Below are 21,847 nucleotides of genomic sequence, written 5' to 3'. Positions count from 1 at the left end.
TTAGCCCGCGGACCCCCATTTGAAAAGATATGCCATAGGGACCCCCATAAGAGAAGATGTTTACAGCTCTATAGCAGTGATTCTCAACCATTTCAATTTCAAGGACCCCCCAGTTTGACATGTATTAGGCTACGGACCCCCATTTAATGACATTTCTATCTCTGGGACCCCAATTAGTACTGTAAAATCAATGTTAATTTAACTCTGAGAGTGTACAAATTGAACCAAATGGACCCGTTAGGGTCCACTTGGTTCCATTTGTACACTCTCAGAGTTACAGACCCATAAGGGTCCATTTAGTTCCTAACTATCCATCATTTAGCTGGGGACCCCCTGTAACTCCCCTGGACGCCACTTTGAGAACCAATGGATTACATAATACTCAATGTTGATTTGAGTTACATGCTCTAGATTGGACCTTTAGTTAGTTTTAAGGCTCCTTCCATGATCCCATTTTTTCAGGTAATCGGAGAGGCGATCGCTGCGTACCCTCAAGACCTCAGGACCAACTGGGTGCGCGCTTGGCCGGGTCAAACCGTACTGTGTGTCTCACAGGTCTACTGGACCAAGAACATCCATGAAGCCTTTACCTTGGGACAAAAGGTGGGCCAAGCCAGACCATGCATGCTCACTGCTTATTACACTGTAAAATCCTCACAGTTTTTATATGCACGTGTGCCTCGATGATTAGCAGAAAATATGGAAGGTGGGAGAAGTTTGAATAAACTGTAATGTAATAAAAGTAACATACCATGACATAAGACTGCTGAGACTACTCTATGCGATAAACATAAGACAGACTAATGTTTATAGCATGTTGAAGTTCTACAGTATGCTTTCTCTTTGTCAGCTTTAAAGGTTCTATGACATTCATTTTCACTTTTTTTATTTTTTATGTTTTTTGGGGGGTTTTATGACCTCAATTGCACCCAAAAAATCTGAACTTTGAACATTCAGTGGATTTTCTGTGGTCTGGGGTTTTCTGAATAATTAGGCTGAAAAGTAATCTGAGCTTGGCCCTTCGGCAGTGATGTCACAGCCGATTAATCCCGCCCAATCTCCTCCTAGCCCCTCCCCTCCCCTATCCTTTCCTTTGGGGGGGGGGGGGCGGAGCAGAGGCGATGATTGACAGGCAAAATCCCTCAACAGCGACACCAGCAGGCAAAGATGTATTTTTTCATTGCAGTTGAAAAGGCTTTAGAAATGTGAGAGAAAAACACCTGCCATGGATCAATGGAGTGGAATTTTTTGTTAAAACTTTTTATACACGTTTGAAGGACCATGACAAAGACTTTTAATGTGTGGTAAAACTGAACGTCATGAAACCTTTAAAACTAACCATATAACTAACCATAACAACATAAGCTGTGTAGTATACCTGGGTAAACAGACATGGACTTCTTTCAAGGTGTCCTAAACAATAAAACCAAAGATTCTCCTCTCAAGAAGGGTGTGTGGTTACCCTCAGTTGTAGGATGAAGTCTGTAAATCACAGAAGTCTCTAACCTGAGTGCATTGACTGCTGATTTACTCAGCATATTGTAACATAAAACAACCTCAGAGAGTGGGGGAAGTGTCAGCAACAGTGTGTAGCTGACTTGAGCCTGATGGCTACTTTGAACAAGCCCTTAATAAGTGTATTTAAATCTGTCACATGGAATGAAGACTAGAGCCCTGTGCTGGAGAGCTGATACACCTGATTTACTTAGCTAGTCTTACTCATGGACAGGGATGGACTCGTTGACTCCCTGACTTCCAGGCCAACTTATGTCCCATTTTCTCATAACCATGCTCCCCCACCTCCTACCTTCCTCCAGGCCCTGGAAGCCTACCTGCAGCTGAACAACAGTCAGATTGAGGACATTGTGAAGCTGGTGCGCGGTAAGCTGTCCAAGCAGAACCGTGTGACTCTGGGAGCCCTGGTGGTGCTGGACGTGCATGCTAGGGACGTGCTAGCCACACTAGTCCAGAAGAGCATCAGCGATGAGAATGACTTTGAGTGGCTCAGCCAGCTGCGCTACTACTGGGTGGTATGTGAGATTGTGTGTGTGTGTGTGTGTGTGTGTGTGTGTGTGTGTGTGTGTGTGTGTGTGTGTGTGTGTGTGTGTGTGTGTGTGTGTGTGTGTGTGTGTGTTGCGTCGCGTCGCATCGCAACACATTGTTTGAGGTTGTAGATGTGCTATTTTCAAAAGATTTTTATACATTTGAAAACTTATTCTGCATAATGAGTACTTTTACTTTTGGTATTTTAAGTACATTTTGATGCCAATAATTTTATACTTTACTCAAGTACATTTTGAATTACGGACTTACATTGCAGTATTGATACTTTTACTTAAAGGAGAATTTTGGACTAAGTTTTTCTTACCTTTTCTATGAGGTTATCTTAGGATGAATGGTACAGTAGACAATTTTCATAACTCCATCCTGGGTCCGCCACAGCTTAAAACGTGCGCGGATAGGCCTTGCGTTAGATCACATATTTTAATAGCTTTTTATTTATTTTATTTTTTAGATCTGACGTTCATAGTGACAGAACACTATGCAAACAAAAATAATAATCTTGCTAGACGAGATTGAAATCTCGAGATTGAAATCTTGTCTAGCGAGACTTCAGTATTATTATTTTTTTTGGACAGTGTTCTGTCACTATGAAAAAAAAAAAGCATTTGAGTACTTTTTCCACCACTGTGTTTTGCCTTCTGTGCGCAGGACAAACACCTCCAGACTAAGATGATCAATGCAGGCCTGGTCTATGGCTACGAGTACCTGGGGAATACTCCTCGCCTGGTTATTACCCCACTCACTGACCGCTGCTACCGGTAAAGCTATAGTCAAACCTAGGATAACACTTAATGCCCCCCACACAGGTCTCTCTTTCAGAATGACATTATGTAATACAGCACTGATATACTGATTGAATCATTTCTCACAACGGCTTGATGTAACTAAAACTGGTGAGAGCCACACTATATTTTATGAGCCTATAAAATAAGTATTTTTTTTTTACCACAATCAGTTTAGAGGTAACTCATTACTGTAACCGTGAGCTATGTTTATCCTCATTTTAGTTTAATGAAAAGCCGATGGCATAATGCTATGTCTTTTACTCTGTTTTTAGGTCAATTTATTTGCACAGCACTTTACTTAACAAGCTTAAAAGAGCATAATATGATAACCATAAAGAGATTAAACCGCTAAGTAAAATTGAATAACATTTATTAAAGCAACAATAGGACAGATAAAAACTAATTAAAACAGACTTAAGAGGCTAAATCCATTAAGAAAAGGACTTGACATAGGTTGCAAAGCCTCGGAACAGAGATGTACTACTGTATGGTGTTTTGTTTGTTGTGTAGTGTGCTGTTAGGAGTGTCAGGACTTAGTAGACCAATAGACGTTTGCAGTCCCCTGCATCTCCCACGTTGTGAACTATTTGATTCTTCAGGACACTGTTTGGGGCTCTCCAACTCCATCTGGGTGGGGCCCCGGAGGGCCCGGCTGGCACAGGGAAGACGGAAACAACAAAGGATTTGGCCAAAGCTGTGGCCAAACAGTGTGTGGTGTTCAACTGCTCTGATGGCCTGAACTACATCGCTCTGGGCAAGTTTTTTAAGGTAGGTACACTCTAACTCTCTCTCAATCACACATTCAGTAGCCTACCGTACGTTCTCTCTCACACACAGAGGCTTCTGTAAGCTGAGCTGGAAGTAATGTGTAATAGTTGGTCTGACCTTTCAGCTGAATGGTCTTTGAAAACCTGCAATAGAACTAACACATAGAACACTCTTATATTTACTTGCATACTATTGTGTGTGTGTGTGTGTGTGTGTGTGTGTGTGTGTGTGTGTGTGTGTGTGTGTGTGTGTGTGTGTGTGTGTGTGTGTGTGTGTGTGTGTGTGTGTGTGTGTGTGTGTGTGTGTGTGTGTGTGTGTGTGTGTGTGTGTGTGTGTGTGTGTGTGTGTGTGTTTGTGTGTGTGTGTCCATGACCAGGGCCTGCTGTCCTGTGGAGCATGGGTCTGCTTTGATGAGTTCAATCGTATTGATCTGGAAGTACTCTCCGTCGTCGCCCAGCAGATTCTCACTATACAAAGAGGTGTGTCTTTTTTTCCTGCAATGCATGTGTGTGTGTTTAGTTAACCTGACAACCATGCCTTTTTTTTATCACTTGAATTTTTATTCATTTTTTTACACACACATACATACAATACACAAAATAAAAGAAAAAACACACACACAACAAAAGAAAGAACAAACACCAAAAGACAAACATTTTGAAACCGACAACTTTTCAGATGTACTTTTTCTTGTTACAATGGCATATCCCAAGTGATTTTCCTTTCTTTTTTTTCTTTCTCTTTCTTGTATCAAATGTCTTTCTTATCACTTTCTGGAATTCTTATAGCCAAACCTTTTTAATTTCTCATGTTCCTTTTTTTTATTAAATGAGTCTCTTGTAAAAAATATACTTGCATTTTTTCTTTTTTTCAATTTTTTCATCACCCTTTGTCTTTTTATAGGAGAATTCAGACCATTCAGATTAGGCGACATTATTCCAACCACATTAATCATCCTTATATCTTGTTTCTCTTCTTGTTACATGTAGCCCTCTTATATCCATTCCATAGTATCAGTTATCAGTTTCACAAATACAACATAAAACACAGAATGTGACCTCCAAACACGGGGTAAAAAACTCCGTGACCCCTAAACCCTCATAATAGGGTGTGGGAGTAATCCCCGTTTTACACGGGGCCTCCCTTCTAGGCAACTAGTACTAAACCCAACCCTTGGGCTTCCCCAGCGCCTAGCCATAAACCTCTCAACAGAACAGAACTCTCCGTCGGTATTTTGTAACCCAAAATAAAGAAAAAATAGAAAATAATCCACCTTGTTATCAAATGAAGCCCTAATTTCTATCATAAATCCCATACTGAGTTAGTGCTGATCCTATAGTTACCATTACCTCAGATACAGGAGGGTTTGCTTCGACTTTTTTAAACAGATATGACGTCCATAATTTATTCTTTTTTCCCTTCTCGTATTTTACCTTCCCTCGTCATTTTCTTCTCCCCCCCCCCCTTCTTTATCAACTCAATGTTACATCTTATTTTCAGCAGAAATTACTCATTATCTTCTTTGATTTTTATACACTTCCAGCTTTTCCCTAGCTCTTCTCATCGCTCCTCTCGTCTTCGTCTCTCGCTTCCACTCCGGTGATCCACGGCTTGCTTTCGCTTGTTCCCTCGCCTCCGCCGCCGGCTCCGCGTTTCCCTCTGTCTCCGCCGTTGGCCCCGCATGGCCCTCCTCCTCCCCCGGCGGATCTGCGCGTCGCTCCCCGCTCGGCTCTCCCTCCCCGCTCGGCTCTCCCTCCACGAAGCCTCTCTCCTCCAAGGCTTGGGTGACTTCCTCCGCGCTGTTATACGTCTTTATCCCTTCTGGCCAGTGGATCCTCATCTTTGTGAAAGGCGTCTTGAAGATAATTCCCTTTTCCTTTAGGATTTTTTTAGCTGGAAGGTAGCCTTTCCTCATACGGACAATTTCGGGAGGATAGTCGTGGTCAAATCCTATTCGTTTGCCTCCCACTTGAATGTTTGCCTCCCACGCCTTTCTTAATATCAATTCTTTCGTCTCGAATTGTAGGAAGTTCAGTACAATGGACCTGGGGGGTGCAGACGGATTGCTTGGTCTCTGGGATAGCGCTCGATGACCTCTCTGTAATTGGAGCTGGGTCCCTTCGGGCAGGACCAGCTCCTCTTGAAATAGTTTCTCCATATACTTTATTACCGAGGTCCCTTCAATTCCTTCCTGTAGATTGAAGACCCTTAAATTCGTCCGCCTCGCCCTGGACTCGAGCTCCAAAAGTTTTGTTTGTAGTATCTCCACATGGTCCACTAACACTTTCACAGCTCCGTCCGCCCCCACTCTCCAGTCCTCCACCTTTGAAATGCGCGTTTGTGTTTCGTTTGTATCCGACTTAAGCGTTGCCATTTCCTCGTCGTGTCTTTTCGCCTGGAGGTCCACCTCCTTGCGAAAGCCAGCAATATCCTCCTTCATTTCTTTCTTTATTTCGTCTTTTAAAGCCGACAGCTCCTGTTGTATTTCTTGTTTGAAGGATTTTAGCTCCGCAGTTATATCTGCGAGTCCCGCACGAAGCACTTCAGTAAGGCCCCCGTCCATTTTCAGACCCGCGTCTTCCTCGTCTCTTTTTCCTCCTTCGTTGCCGATGATTTCGCTACTTTGTCTTTCTGCTATAAGTTTTCGGTTGTTTCTATGGCTTCATCTTTGTTTACTGTTCATTTCTCTTCATATTTTTCCCACTTTGGTCCTGTTTTAATCTTAGTATTTTTACAGACTGTAGAGAGCTTGTTTGTTAAGCTTCTCCTCTCTCCGCCATCTTACCGGAAGTCCCCAACCATGCCTTTTTGAGGAACAATTATTTTTTTCAATAGAATTTCTTGGATGAGATATTTAACCTATTCTCAATGGGTCCATGCGGGTGCTGTGACAGGTTCAGCCACGAATGTCAAACCCTTGTATCTCAGGGTGTGCTTTTGCACAATACAGTATATTGCTCTATGGATACTGCCAGGGCAACGCATGGTTGTATTCCTCATAAAAAGGCAGCATAAATGTGTCCACCAGGCATTGCTGCCCGTGCTGAGATGCTGCTGTTTGAAGGCACCGAGCTGAAGTTAGACCCTTCCTGTGCCGTCTTCATCACCATGAACCCTGGCTATGCTGGACGCTCTGAGCTTCCTGACAACCTCAAAGTAACACACACACGCACACGCACACGCACACACACACACACACACACACACACACACACACACACACACACACACACACACACACACACACACACACACACACACACACACACCCACATACACCCCCCCACACACACACACACACACACACACACATTTCTTTCTTTCTATTATGTATGTGATGAGCCTCAAAGCTGCTGTTAACCAGAAACGCATTATTGTCCCCATTCAGTCACTGTTCAGAACGGTGGCCATGATGGTTCCCGACTACGCCATGATCGCAGAGATCGTGCTGTACTCGTGCGGCTTCGTTACGGCGCGTCCCCTGTCGGTGAAGATCGTGGCAACCTACCGGCTGTGCTCAGAACAGCTGTCCTCCCAGCATCACTACGACTATGGCATGAGGGCCGTCAAGTCCGTGCTGACTGCCGCCGGGAACCTCAAGGTACTTTTTCTCCCTTAAAGACGGTTTTATCTTATCTTTTTCTCCCAGTTAGGTCGTTGTCGATTCTGTGTGTACTGTAGTCCCCGTCGCTGCAAACCTCCACCGTTGGCCTGGGGAGGGTGTAGACAAACGTTTGTGATAAAACCTTCAGGAGATCTTCTTTCTCCATCTGGTAGTGACTTGTCATCCAAACATGGCGGAGCTCCTGCATCTTTGCCTGTGATGCCCATCTTTGTCAGATTGTGGCCGATAACAGGGAAGTGTGGTTGATCCATTTGCAGAGCTCTGCCAGCAGCTTGTCCTCCCCTTGATACTTGAGCAGCTCGCACACTTTACTCTCAGAGTCCAAATCCCGACTAACGTTGATGAAGTCAGTGAAGGGTTTGAGGCTGTCAGGGTAATCCTGGCTCTTGTGAAGCTCTTGTCTGTGTTTTATGAGGAAGAGAGCCAGAGTCTTCTCCTTGTGGGAAACCTTCAGACGCTTTATCTCCTGTACATCCAGAGAGCAGTGGAAAAAAGCAGACAGGACCGTCATGGGTTTAGGAGAGTGGTCCTTGGCACGCTGCCTCACTCGTTTCAACTCTTCAATGTCACCATGTAGAGGTAAACCGATGTATTGGGCCAATCCCAGATCATACATGACCTCCACAAGATGAGCAGCGTGGCTCCCAACCACAATCCTCCTGAGTTCCCTCCATATTACGCTCTCCTGATATACCTGCTAGGCCATGGGCATTCTCCCTGATGGCCTGCAGTGTCTCAGGCTCATGGTCACCTGGCTCCAAGGCCACTGTGCCATAGAACCTGAAATACCGCTGTATTCTCAGGTAGTCCCCTTGGATCTTTTGCTCAGCACTGCCAACAAACCGAACTTTACGGTTCTGTAGGTCTTCATATCCATTGAAATGGTCATATAAGGTTCCATCTAGCCCTAAGAACATGGAGTTGATGGTGAGGTCTCTCCGCTCAGCATCTTTCTGCCAGTCAGTGGTGAATTCTACCTCGGCATGTCGTCCATCCGTCTTAACATCCACTCGCAACGTGGTAACTTCAAAGTTCTCCTTGTGCAGTCTAGCCGTGATGGTCCCATGCTTCTCTCCTTTGTTGTTGATCATCCTGATCCCTGCTGTCTGGAACATGGTCTTCATCTGCTCTGGGGTGGCTGTGGTGGCAAAGTCCACATCCTCTGGATGTTTCCCAGACAGGAGGTCCCTTACAGCACCCCCTACTATCCTCAGCTCAAAATGGTGCCTTTCAAACAGATCTCTGAAAGGACTGAAACTGAATGGTTTTCAGCTGCATGGTAAAGAGACTTCTGCAACTCCAAATTGAAAATTATCTTTATAAACCCCTAAATAGTCGACTGGTTGTTTAAACCGGACTCAAGACCCGCTGTGATGGTATCCAAGCAGGAAGTAGACCGAGATGCCCCTTGGCAATCTAGGGAGGAGGAGAATCAGTGAGACCGGATCCGTGCAAGGTGTATACTTGGGTTGTAAAGCCAGTCACCTGGGATCTGTATTGAGGCTTATTGTCTCCGCCAGGCCGAAGGTATGGTGGAGAGTATGTTTTACCCCCTGTCTGTCCGTCCGTGTGTGTGTGTGTCCGTCTGTCACCACCGCCCATAGGCTAAGCTTTGCAGGACTTGCTGCAACCTGACCTGGCGGAGACCTGTGCTCCGAGGAGCACATCTTCTAGTTGGTAGCTGGGTTGTAAAGCCGTCTTGGATGTTTCATTAGCTCTATATATGGGGCTCCAGGAGGGGTTCTCTGATGTCAGAGCTGGGTAGGTTGGTTGTCTCCATATATGGGGATCTCCATGTAGGGGGAGGTTGGGATTGAATCATTTAAGGTCGGATTGAATGGGTCATTTATCTCCCTATATGGGGTTTCGGGCATTTATGGCTAGTGCTGGCAAGTATGCTCTGAAACCTTCTTTACAATCTTACTTGCCACACATCTGTTTTTGCATTCCAAAGCACAAACAGATCTGCTATTCAGACCATCTGTGACTATGGACTGAAACCTAATGGTTTCCAGCTACATGGTAAAAAATCACACCCAGTGTGAAGTGGGCGGTGTGGTCATCACAGTGGTCATCACAGTGATGGAAGCTCACTTAAAAAAAATGGATTTTTTGAAGTGCATAGTACTATTTATAGGTTATTAATGTCATCATGTGTCTTGCTAGCCAATCACAGTGCTGAATAGAGTCAGCCAATAGAGTCAGCCAATCACAGTACAGCTAGGGGTGTACTAATGAGCCAATCACAGTACAGCGAAGGGTGTACTAATGAGGTGTCCCATCCCCACTTATAGGGGCGGCTACACCGCCCAAAAACAGGTCTCAAACTCCAAACTGAACTTGATCTGCTACTCACACATTTATTTATATCTCCAACCAAGTTTTCTTGGTCTGTCTCTTGTTATGCCCAAATATGGAGATGACTGACGTCATAGTGCTGATGACACAGATGACTGATTTCATAGATTGGCCTCTAAGTAGTCTGATCCTCTGATCCTTTATATTAATTTGGCTAATGGGAGGGCCGACCAACGGGTGAACGGGCCGGCGGACCACGTCATCACGCTCATGTCACTATGACTCAGCCATAACCATATAAGGAGTTCCCAATGCAGCTACACCCAAATATGGCGTGTGTCATGCTGACTGTGACAGCATGACCCCAGACCCAAACAAACCGTGTCATCATGACATCAGACTCAAACAAATCATATAAGGATCCATTCAATATGGGTACACCGATATGCCCATATATGACATCGGGGATCTCCATATGAGCATAAAAGTCTAATTCTATCTGTCTCCATATATGGGCACAAAAGGGACACAGACAGACGGTCTGTGTCACACACTAGAGAGTACAATGGGTACTCTCAGGTACTCTGACAAGGCCCACGTCATTATGACTCAGACATATCGGTCGGATCAGCGGTGTGATGTAGGTGTGCTCTCTCTCTCTACGTCGTCCTCAGACGAGCCCTCCATCGGCGTCTGGTCATCTCGGTTCTCCATACATCTGGCCAGCTCCTTTGTGCTTTCTGCACCAGCATCTTTCCTTAGTACATCCACGTAGGTAGGTGTGCTCTAGTAACTGAAAAACATCTTTTAAAAAAATCTATAAACAACATATGCATTGAAATTATTTGGTATTAAATCATTTGCTATATAGCCCTTTTTTTGTCCAGCATGCTGCCCTTAAGATCTCTCTGTGTCAGGTCCAGTCGGATCGGGCCCCGTTAGGGTTCGTTAGGACAGAGGTCCTGACTGTCCTCTGGTCTGTTTCGACTGGGTCTCTGTTTAAAAGTTGTTTTATTATTTATTATTATTTATTATTATTTATTATTATTTATTATTATTTATTATTATTTATTATTATTTATTATTATTTATTATTATTTATTATTATTTTATGCCTATGGGTTTGGGTAACAAGGCCGGGTTCCATTTCTGAACGGAACCAACTTTTTAGACCTGTGAAGACCTCTAGTAATAATGTCTCAGTTCCCCTCCCTGCTAGAACATAAAGCCACCCGGGTGCAATGTCATACATACACTGCTTGAGACAAGCGTCCTTGTTTTGCATTATTTGAACAAATCTGTATTAACACAGAAAATTGTGAATTCATCAGCGAGGAAGAGCCGCAAGATTTCACACCCCAATTAACCCTAACGCTGCTGGTTACCTTGCTGTTTACTGCCATATAGCACAAAAACTATCTTTATAATGCATTATTCTCCATTGTAGCTTATACACCGTTGATGCTGCCACAAGCTACCTATATCTCTATTTAACTCCATAACTCCACTGTTGTCACCTGCTCCGTCAGATTCCTCCTTTTAAAAGGATATCCCCCCCCCCACACACACATACAGTACAGTTTCTCACTCTCTTTGACGCTTTCTTGTTCCTCTGTCATTTCAGCTGAGTTACCCAGAAGAGAATGAAGACATTCTGTTGCTTAGGTCCATCATCGATGTCAATCGCCCCAAGTTTCTGGCGCATGATCTGCCACTCTTTGAGGTGTGATGGATGGGTGGGGAGCAAGTTGGTTGATTGATTGATTGATTGAATTAATTAATTAATATATGAATATGGGCGACCGGGCCTTCTGAGAGCACCACAGTTTTTAAAAAGGACTAAAATCCTTCCTTCCAGGCATTTGCTTGTCTGCACTGGCTCTATGCCTTTGTGTGATTTTAAACTTTTTTATATATATTTTTTTTTTTAGTAGATATTTGCTCCAAATCAAATGTCAAATGTGTTTATATTATTATTATTATTATTATGATTAAATAAAGTTATCTCAATACAAGATGGGATTTTCCTCTCTCATTCACATTGGAGCAGTTAGTGGTTCTCAAACTATGGGTCCAAAGTGGGGTCACGGGGAAGTGCCGTGGGCTCGCACATTGGCAACCAAAAAACGTTTTTTTCTAATCAAGAAACGAAAAAGAAAAAGAAAGTCAAAAATATAGGGTCTTGGTATGAAAGAGTTTGAGAACCCCTGATAGATGAACTGATGTCAGTCCCTGTTTATTCAAGTCAGTACATGTGGAACTGTGATACGCAAGGGCAATTTACCGTAAGTCCCTTTGAATCAGATCGGTTTGCATGTTTTTGCCTATGCATGTGTGTGCTGCGTTTAGGGCTGTCACGATTATGAAATTTTACTTAATTAAAAAAATATTTATATTTGACAAATAATTGTGATTAACGGTTTAACACATTGATTGCCTAGATCGAGTTAACTCGTTTTTACTAGTCTTTAGAATCCATCACTTGATTGCCAAGAACGAGTTAACTCGTTTTTAGTTTTTTTTTCTTTCTTTTTTTTACTTTTTTTTTTTTTTTTTTTTTTTTTACCCAAAGACCAAGGAGATATGATTTTTCAAAGATCTAGACTCCTATCCACTTCCTTGTTAACTTAAAACTTAAAAATTCTGTATCTCGGCTCCTGAGTACTTTTTTTTTTCAATGAAAAATCTCTGGCAATAAACTGCAAAAAATGTGAAATAATTCTGTCAGTCAATGTGTTAATTGTGTGGTTTTAGGCCTTGTAAATAAAAGTTACGCACAAGCAGATATGACAAAAAACATAAATACACAAAGAAATGACTGACAGTGGCCGACGCCAATAATCTAAATAAATATATATATATTATATTTTGGCCATAATAGTATTATGGCCAAAATAAGCCATATTTAATATGTTATACTAAAAATTTGAAAATGTTAAAAAAAATTGTGAACCTTTCTCAACATGGAAACGATTCTGACGATTATGCAAAATAATTGCGCTTAGGCGATTATGTAATAATTGTGACAGGCCTAGCTGCATTATCTGAGTGTAGCGCCTCCACATGCACACACTTGCGAGCACATGTTTAGAATCTCCTCCCATCTTCTCAACCAATATCCAGGGTATCACCTCAGACCTCTTCCCAGGGGTCAAGCTGCCCAAGCCAGACTACAAGATCCTTCTGGAGGCCATCAGAGACAACAGCAAGCGACTGAACCTGCAGGTCACAGACTTGTTTGCGGAGAAGATCCTGCAGATCTACGAGATGATGATCGTCCGGCACGGCTTCATGCTGGTGGGCGAACCTTTTGGAGGGAAGACCTGTGCTTACCGGGTGCTAGCCGGGGCGCTGCGAGACATTTGTGAGAAGGTCAGCTACGCAGCTACTTTACGCTACCTGGTGGGCTATAGGAGGGTGGAAACCTTGTATGAGAAGGTTTTATGTCGTTGCTGTCGGGCAGAAACCATATCTCCATATTCTAACTTTTTGTGTTTTTTAATAAATGAATGCCCTAATTAATGCCCTAAGTTGAAACATGGAGATAAAAGGTTTCTACCTGACAGCAACAATTGTTGGATCAGATAGATATGGGGTAGTCCTGTGGCTAATGCTAAACATATTACAGTAGGTCTAAGTTATTTAGTAATTTATTGATTTAATAGCACAGTACCCCACTCTGTTCTTATTACACCTTTGTGTGAGGATCTTTACTGGCAGGACTTGCATTCCACTATATTTTAGTTACAGGGCCCTAGTTTGCCCTGTTGCTTGTTTTCTGTATGGGGACTACTACATTTTATGTGTGGTGTTCATTAATATGCACTGTCCCGTCCAAAGAGGATCTCATGACCTTCTGGGTCTATGGGTAAGGGGACGCAACAAAAGCAAGGTGGTATGATGCAAAATGTAAGTTTTATTACAAGGAATTTAGATTTAAACAAACAATGAGTGCAAACCAATTGGTGAAATGAGTACAGGAGGTTCCATACAGTAAGTGCACTTGTGATTTTTGAACAGGGCCGAGCAGGAACCACATCATAAACTTACCCAAAATTACTTCCCTATCAATATAGAACCTACAAATCTCACTATCTTAGTTCCTCAGGTTAATTTGCATTGGCAAAGGCCAAAACTTTAAAGACAGGTTGCAAGCTACATGATTCTTTATCTAAAATTACTTTTTCTATAGTCTTATGGATGCCAAAAGAAACCATCTTGGATCTAGGAAGTAATTGTCAGCTATGCTTGTTGTCAAAGATGTGGACAAGGAAGAGTTTCTCATTGGATTTGGACTGTATCTTCGACTGTGAGAACATCTGGAGCTGGCAGAGGCAGGCGGACTCCGTTGTGTCAACACTCCGTCCTCTTTGTTTTGGGATCTATGATCTGATACGATCTTGGATGCTTTTCGTGAACTCTCCGTTCTCAGCACGAGAGTGCTTTTATCATCCACAGTGTTACGGCATGCCACACTTTTAGGCATGACAACAGTGCTCGTGCCACACTGCACACCCCCACCAGGAGTCCCACTGGACTCGGAAGCGCAGAGTCGTTGCGATTCTAGTGGCCGGCTGGGAGCAGGTTTGCTGGCCTTAACAACAAACTTGTTAGCTATTCCTCTGTCAAGGCGTTTGATGGGGGATTCCTCCTCCTCAGCATCTCCATTGGTGTTTCGGGTTCTCTTCCGTGGAAGAAGGAGGGTCTCAAGTCTGGGAGCCACAACCGAGAGGAAAGTCTTGGCACCCAAATTTGGGGAGCATGGCAATGTTTCAACCATCTGAAGTGGATGCTGTTGGCTGACACTCTTGGACTTGCGGAAGAAGATATTGGTCTGTCTATCGTGGGTGTCAGAGGTTTTCGCAAGAATGGAGGTCGCCACGACATCGAGGTCATTGTCAGATAGCAGCGAGTTCAGAAGCTTGTCCTCATCCTCCCAGGAGAAAGGTCGCCGTGCTTCCAGCTTGGGGGGCTCGTGGAGGTGTAACCCACTGGGGAAGTCAAAGCCAATGCACTCAGCTTCCCGCCGGGCCTTCCTGAGGATGGCCCCACCGTGGTCCTTCCTGAGGATGGCCCCACCGTGGTCCTGCATTTGCACGGCAGCCTTGTAGAAGAACGTGTCCTTGGCGTTGTACTTCATGCAGTTGAAGATGATGAGATTGAAGTCAGCTTCAAACTCCTCCAGGGTCTTGTAGCCATGCTCATCAATGCACTTCCTCATGGTGGAAAAGGCCATGGGCTTCTTGATGTGTTCCAAATAGTCAGGAAACTCTTTGATGCTGACAGGCTGAGAAAAGCTTCTGTCGGTGTCCTTCTCTTGCAGTTCATTTAGAACCACCCTGAGCAGAATGTTGGATGGAGTGAGCTGGACCTCTAATATTGATTGCTGGAGCTTCATCTCTTCTATGTTTAGCTTCTCCCTCTTCCTGATGAGATCTAGCAGCAGGCGAGCACGCTCCAGGTTGTGACGGAGACAATGCCATTCCTTCAGTTGCTCCTTCAATGCTGGATTACTCTCCACCCTGCATTCCTGCAGGTGCTTTGTTTTCTGAGGCTGGGGTTTGGTGGCCTGGAGCCTTCTGATTAGTGGCACGTTGTTTCTTGACTGCCTCTTAAGAACCCAATAGCTCAGGACACGCTCCACTAAAGACCTCTTCCTCTGGACAGCCACCTGGTTGAGAATTGCATCCAAACTTGAGGCTGTTATGCTGGGTCCAGAGCTGAAAGGCACCTCCAGCTCTGGCTCCGGTTCTTCCTGTTTACACCTCATTTTCTGCCGTCCTTTTAACCCATCACTGCCTCTTTTCTCCCCTCGTTTATGTTGAGCAGTGTGTTTGGAGTGAGCCTTCTCATAGATGTTGAGGGGTCTCTTGTCACAGCCATCAGGTGTATGGGCGCAGCAGTAAGCAGTCTTTTTTACTGTGAATGTTGTGACGCCCGATTCTGTCACTTCTTTCACTGGCTCTATCTTCATGTAGAGGCCGGCCTTTTGAGCGCAGCTGACGTGGAAGGCAGTGTAACATTTGACTTTGTAGCACTGGATGCAGGCCCCTGCCCCTTTCTCCTCACAGAGGTAACAGGTGAGCTTCCAGCGGGCAGGCGGGATATTGTTGATGCCGCTGATGGGCTCGACGAAGACCGTGTCAGAGAATCCCACCTCCGGCACCCACAGGGCGCACGCCACATGTCCCCAACGGTCATCGTCCGTCTTCTTCAGGGCGCCTCCCCGGTTAGGGCAGAAAACACACTTGGCAGGTCGGGACGGGTACTGGAGGCAACGGCGGCACAGCCACTGACCCTCTGGGATGTAGGGAACACCGTAACACCGCTGGTGCACAGCAATGTTGCATGAATCACAGAAGAGGATGAGGTCGCTGTCGGCCCCATCTCCATCCATGCAGATGGAGCAAACGGCGTCCTCGTCCACCAGTGACTGCGGGTCTCTTTGGCCCTGTATGGCAAAGTAGGACTCCTTCTCGAATCGGTCCATGAGGAATTCGAAGAGGTTGTAGGATACCTGGCTGATGCTTTCACTCTTCCTCTTCTCATTGATCAGCTCCAGCCAGGCGTAGTCCTCCTCGTCCATGTCATACTCAACCTCCTCGTTTAGCTCCTCCGCCGTCTTCTCTGTGTACTTGTAGTACGCTGTGTGCCTCTGAGGCACTGCTGGCAGATTGTACTCTACTATACGGAACTTGGGTTCCAACAGTGTGCTCCCACTTCCTTGATGGTGGCCGGTGCCGCAGTGTGTGGCCGTCAGTGCCGTGTTCTTCTTCTCCTGGTTGTTTTGGAGGCGCACAGAGCGAACCAGGACCTGCTGTGGCTTCTCATTGTTCTCCTTCTTGCTGTTGAACTCCATGATCTCCTGGGCCGTCGGGTCATTGTCGTTGATGACGTCCAGCTTGTCGTAAATGCTAAGCTGTTGCACGCAGCCATCAACCTCCAACTCCACCATACGCTGAGCCTGGGTATAAGTCAGTCTCTCCCGTTTGGGCAAAGGCTTGATGGGCGAGGAGGCCCGCTTTGACATTGCCACGTGGTGATGTCGACCTTTATGTTATTTAAATCAGCTTCCAATAGGAGTGCCTGCAAGCAATGGTGATGTGGCCTGTAGAGCAGAAGCAGCAAGTCCACATTCAAAGCGATCATCCAAAAGTCACACCGTTGCTCGAGTGACATCATTATAACCCTTCTATAAATCTCTGTGTGTGCGCGCGTGCATGCGCGCGTACGTGTGTGTGTCCACTGCTGTGTGTCCACTGCATATCTCGATAACCATCCGTCCGATGGACTTCAAACTCGCTGTGCGTATCGCATAGGACCTGACAGAGTGATGTGCCTCAGCGGTTGTCCAGAACCGCCGTGCAGCAACGGATCTCCTTATATGGAGATCCCTGAAGAAAGGATGGAATTTCTGTCTGAACGTCCGACTGATGTCAGTAATATGATGTCATATTGATGACATCAGGGATCTCCATATATGGGCATTAAAGGGACACAGACAGACAGATACAGAGCCATCCATATTTGGCCTCCAAGTGCTATGGTAATGCTTACTGCACAAAGTACTCTGACAACGGGTACAACAGGTACATTGGGTATTGTATTGCACAACCAGAGGGGCATGCTTTCCCTTGCATCGTTACCAACAGGCATCAGCCTAGTTATTCATAATAATATCTATTGTAATAGAATATATTAATAATTTGATAATTATAATAACTAGTCCATACTCCATACCCGGTGAAGTGCGCAGGCGAAAGTAGTTCCAAACACGCGGTTGTTGCGCGTCCCGTTGCGTTTGTTAATGAATAGACTAAATAATAAATGTATTTAGAATGGGTTGAGATTGGTCCCGACCTAGCATCTTTTCACCTAGCAACAATGCTGTTATGCTTCATATAACTCGACATTGTCACCCAGTAGGTGGCCTACACCAGGGTCTAGATTGCTCAATGTAAGAATGATAGGGAGACCACCTCCAACTAAAATAAGTCCCATATCATAGCTTAAAAAGATGACACTGATGTAACTACCTTACCGAGATCTTGCGTATGTGCTTGTATGTAAATTAAAATGTATGCCATGTGTCCAACTAGGGTCTGATGCATGAGAACCAGGTCCAGATTACAGTCATCAACCCCAAGTCTGTCACCATGGGCCAGCTGTACGGCCAGTTTGACCCTGTCTCTCTTGAGTGGTCTGACGGCATCCTTGCAGTCAGCTACAGAGCCTTCGCTGTCTCGCAGGTAGTGTGGTTGGTGATCTTTGGCGGGGTCATGGTGCAAATGGGTTTCATTAGACAAAAAATAATAATCAGTCCACTAGGACTGAGCCAAATGCCATATTTCACACTTTTACAATTTTCTGTGAAGCTCCGAAGCTTTGTTTTCATAATAATATATGTGTTTTTAATAATAATTTTGGGGTCCTTCAAAACATTAAAATACATGCAGTTGGGAGTGCATGTGCACCACCATGATACTTTATTGTCTCCACAGGGAAAGTTTTTCCAACTATTCTAGTAATGTGCAAGCTAAAGCATGAAAAATGTGAGCTTCATTTTGTCAATGTTGTGAGGTTTATTTGATTTGAACGGAAGTGCAATTGCATAAGCTCTCAGAACATAGTCATCACATAGTCTACTGAGCACATACAGTATATACTGTAGTTGACAGAGCACACATGCTCTTTCTCAGTAGTGCACTGCTTAACACATACTGTACTGTACATACATACAGTACATTATGCACCCATTCAGCCACAGTACGTGGTGGGGGATTGCGGCACCAAGGGAAACTTCCTGATGGTGGTGTTTGTCAGCATACCCTTTCCTACGACCCATTGTTCAACCTGTCACTTCCTCTGAATTTACCAAATTCTTCTCAGTGTTTTGAAGAGATGCAGTATGACCTGTCTCCTAAACTGAATACATGTTAATGTGATGGCTACGTTGGTAGCATGATCAGATAGAGGTCAGAACTGCAAGCACAGAGTGATAGGAAATTGATTGTTTCAACTCGAATGTGACCACACACACACGATCCAGTTAGTTGTTATTGAACTCTTAAAGGGCATGCACAAAAAATGTCAGACTAAAGTAAAATATCACGCCTACTACTTCAAGCTTGAACGATGTCGTTCAAGCTTGTTAGCTTGAAAATATTTTATAGTAAGTATAAATTAGGCTTTGCGAGTAAAGATCCCTACTGTATCTCCTTAGAGCTCAGACAGGAAATGGCTGATCTTTGATGGCCCGGTGGACGCAGTGTGGATCGAAAACATGAACACGGTGCTTGATGACAACAAGAAACTTTGTCTGACGAGCGGCGAGATCATCCAGATGTCCCCGCAAATGAGCCTCATCTTTGAACCCATGGACCTGGAGGTGGCCTCACCTGCTACGGTAAGAAGTCTCGCCACTCGAGACACAAAGTATGCCAATTCAAATGTCTCTTTTTCAAACCAAACAATTCATACATTGTGAGTCATTAATATCCAACATAATTAATATTTTTAAACAGCTATTCTCGAACCTTCCAATAAAAATTACAATACAGAATGTCTGTGTTTCATGCACACATAGACATCAAAGGGGGCTTCAGCCCCTGCCCTTTTACCCGTCTGTAAAAAACTGGCCTCTCCACACCATGAATGCAGCATTTACTATGGTGAAAGAAATGCAAACGCCCCCCTTTCCATGCCATACCCGAAGGCAGCATCAAGGAGAATTGCCTTTTTCCGAACTCTCCTGAACTTGAATGCAGCATTTTGCGTTGAAAGAATTGTCCTCTGGGTAGAAATCCATGTCGTACGCCGCAACTTCAGTAGCTATACTGACATACGGCGTAGCAAAAATTGCAGATCTACAAGCTCTCAACGCGTCACAGCGCGACGCGTTGTGAGCTTGTAGATCCGCTATTTTTTCTATTTCTTTCTAAAAGTGCCCTTTTAGGGAATTTCAATCCCTGCCTCTCTAACATTCTCTGCACGTCCCTGTGTGTGTGTGTGTGTGTGTGTGTGTATAGGTGTCTCGCTGCGGCATGGTCTACATGGAGCCTCACATGCTGGGCTGGCGTCCTCTGATGCTGTCCTGGCTCAACACGCTGCCCGCCGCCATAAGCGCCATGCACAAAGAACTCATCACTGGCCTTTTTGACCGCATTCTGCCTGCCTGTCTACAGCTCATCAGGAAAAACACCAAGGTACAGGATAGAGATTTGAACCTCTGTCAACAAATGAACTGTTTAAACATGTCCATGTGCATTATGAACTAACGATGTTCAGTATTCAGTGAACATTCCATCACGTTATGTATTCATTTATCAATTCATATCATTTTTAAATCATGGATTATAATTTCGGGTTAGGTTCAGTTCTCTCAGCCACTTGTGTGTTGCCTTAACATTGACAGTTTATGATGGTTTAGGTTTTATTTAGAGACCATTGCGATTTAAAGATGGCTGACCCCTTTTGTGATTGCTTTCAGGAGTTGTCCCCGACCTCGGACACAAACCTGGTCAACTCCCTGATGAACCTGATGGACTGCATGATGGATGAGTTCTGTGATGAGGCCAAAATGAACAGTATGGATGAGACGGATGTTTGCTCCTGGTTGGAGGTGAGAGGAGGGTCTGCTGCATGCTTGCTCCTGGCTACAGCATTGTTCTTATGCATATTAAATGATTTCAATATTTCCTCAGAAATAAAGGGGGGGCTCTTGGAAGAGATCATTGACCACTCTGTGGATTGCTTTCACTGTGTGGATACCAATACTAGTAATATTATCAGCCAGTCAGAGATGAAAAACAAAAACAAACAAAAAAGATGTAAAAGGAATGGATTTATCACATAGAGACATAACACGCAACTGGTGGCCAGGGGACCACATGCGGCCCTCACATTAACTTAATGCAGCCTGTGGGTCTACATCCGAGATGAAAGCATGCTTGTGGTGGGAGGTGAGACACGTAAATGTGTTTGTTGTGAGAGGTGAGGTCACAACATGTATGAAGTCTGAGATCCACATGGACGCCACGCCGTTATTAGACCCTGTCTTGTTTTGTTTCACTAAAACAGACAAAATGCATGCTTTTCGTTACAATATAAAAGCTATTTGTTACTTTGTGTTTGCAACACAAGACAACAACAGCCACAACCAGTCTTCTTTCCAAAGATCACTGAAATGTGTTTCTTCCTATTTAAGCAGCCTAGGAATACTAAAGGATCATAGACATATAAAGGTAGACGCCTCCTTCGGCTCTGAGGCATCTGTCTCTCGGGCGCCATTTTAGAGGAGGCAAGCTTCCGCGTGTGTCACAGAATGGGGCGTTCGATAGGCCAATCAGAGGCAGGTGGGGGCGGGTATTTTCGTAACCCAGCCCTTAACCCTTTAAGAGGCAGCCGTGCAGCAACTAGTCAGTTAGACGCGCTGTGATTGGCCAGATAGTCACTTTGAGTGGCAGCCATAGAGTTAGGTGGCAGCGTGCTGCGTGCCTCCTCTAAAATGGTGGCCGCGATCATACAGGTCGCTCCAACAAAGAGGCCAATGAGGTATCTAGGTTTCTATATCTATGTAAAGGATGAGCTCTTCCTTTCGCTCAGGGCATATTTGTGTTCTGCCTCGTGTGGTCGGTGGGCGCCAGCTGCGACGAGGCCGGCCGGGTCAAGTTCGACAGAGTGGCCCGAGAGGTTCTGGACGGCCCACTGAGCGAAGAGACGAGGGCCCGTCACGGCATCCTGGCCACCGTAGAGCCTCCGCACAAACAGCTGACTGTGCCCCTGCCCACTGATGGAACAGTGTACCAGTATCGCTTCATCAAGGAGGTGGGCACACTTCTTCTTCTTCTTCCTCTTCCTCTTCTTCCTCTTCTTCTTCGTCAGTGGTGTAAAGTAACTAAGTACATTTACTTAAGTACTAATTTTGAGGTATTTGTACTTTACTTGAGTATTTCCAATTTCCAAAAGTTTTACTTCTACTCCACTACATCTCTGATCCAAATATTGTACTTTTACTCCACTACAATTATTTGAAAACTTGAGTTACTAGTTACTTTGTAGATTTTGATTATTATCACAACACATACATTAACCACTTCAGCCCTATATACATTTCGGCCATTTGAAAATAGCCAATCTACAAGCTCAGAACGCGTCGCGATGCGACACGCTCTGAGCTTGTAGATCTGCAATTTTCAAAAGATGTTTATACATTTGAAAACTTGTGCATAATGAATACTTTTACTTCTGGTACTTTAAGTACATTTTGATACCATTACTTTTGTACTTTTACTCAAGTAAATTTTGA

General features: G+C 44.5%; 2 protein-coding genes and 1 pseudogene across 3 annotated transcripts in view; 1 reads left to right on the top strand and 2 right to left on the bottom strand.

The window, feature by feature from the left end:
• The window catches only part of dnah7 (dynein, axonemal, heavy chain 7), a gene marked incomplete at its 3' end in the record, with an annotated part of 81,339 nt that overhangs the window by 15,048 nt on the left and 44,444 nt on the right, over positions 1–21,847 (top strand). Inside the window, exons 19-32 of the mRNA XM_080430098.1 lie at positions 463–603; positions 1,818–2,030; positions 2,713–2,822; positions 3,449–3,617; positions 3,994–4,096; positions 6,646–6,773; positions 7,006–7,218; positions 11,165–11,263; positions 12,664–12,912; positions 17,640–17,789; positions 18,764–18,946; positions 19,569–19,745; positions 20,030–20,161; positions 21,145–21,366. Coding sequence (XP_080286224.1) covers positions 463–603; positions 1,818–2,030; positions 2,713–2,822; positions 3,449–3,617; positions 3,994–4,096; positions 6,646–6,773; positions 7,006–7,218; positions 11,165–11,263; positions 12,664–12,912; positions 17,640–17,789; positions 18,764–18,946; positions 19,569–19,745; positions 20,030–20,161; positions 21,145–21,366 — 2,289 coding nt within the window. The remainder of the gene's footprint in view (positions 1–462; positions 604–1,817; positions 2,031–2,712; positions 2,823–3,448; positions 3,618–3,993; positions 4,097–6,645; positions 6,774–7,005; positions 7,219–11,164; positions 11,264–12,663; positions 12,913–17,639; positions 17,790–18,763; positions 18,947–19,568; positions 19,746–20,029; positions 20,162–21,144; positions 21,367–21,847) is intronic.
• LOC308086376 (CCA tRNA nucleotidyltransferase 1, mitochondrial-like) lies at positions 7,245–9,675 on the bottom strand (annotated as a pseudogene). Its single transcript has 2 exons — positions 9,671–9,675; positions 7,245–8,533 (listed from the first exon to the last, which is right to left on the bottom strand). The product of its transcript is annotated as a CCA tRNA nucleotidyltransferase 1, mitochondrial-like (transcript).
• On the bottom strand, positions 13,356–16,570 carry LOC308086375 (bromodomain-containing protein 1-like; the record flags this gene model as incomplete). The annotated part of the gene is made up of 2 exons (XM_080429896.1): positions 13,356–13,402; positions 13,858–16,570. 2 exons carry the CDS (start codon positions 16,568–16,570, stop codon positions 13,356–13,358), a joined length of 2,760 nt encoding a protein of 919 aa, XP_080286022.1.

This window comes from Gymnoscopelus braueri, assembly GCF_963280865.1.
Source record: "Gymnoscopelus braueri genome assembly, chromosome: 6".
Classification (NCBI taxonomy): domain Eukaryota; kingdom Metazoa; phylum Chordata; class Actinopteri; order Myctophiformes; family Myctophidae; genus Gymnoscopelus; species Gymnoscopelus braueri.
The sequence above is the reverse complement of the archived record's forward strand: the minus strand, read 5'-3'. Positions and strand labels throughout refer to the sequence as shown.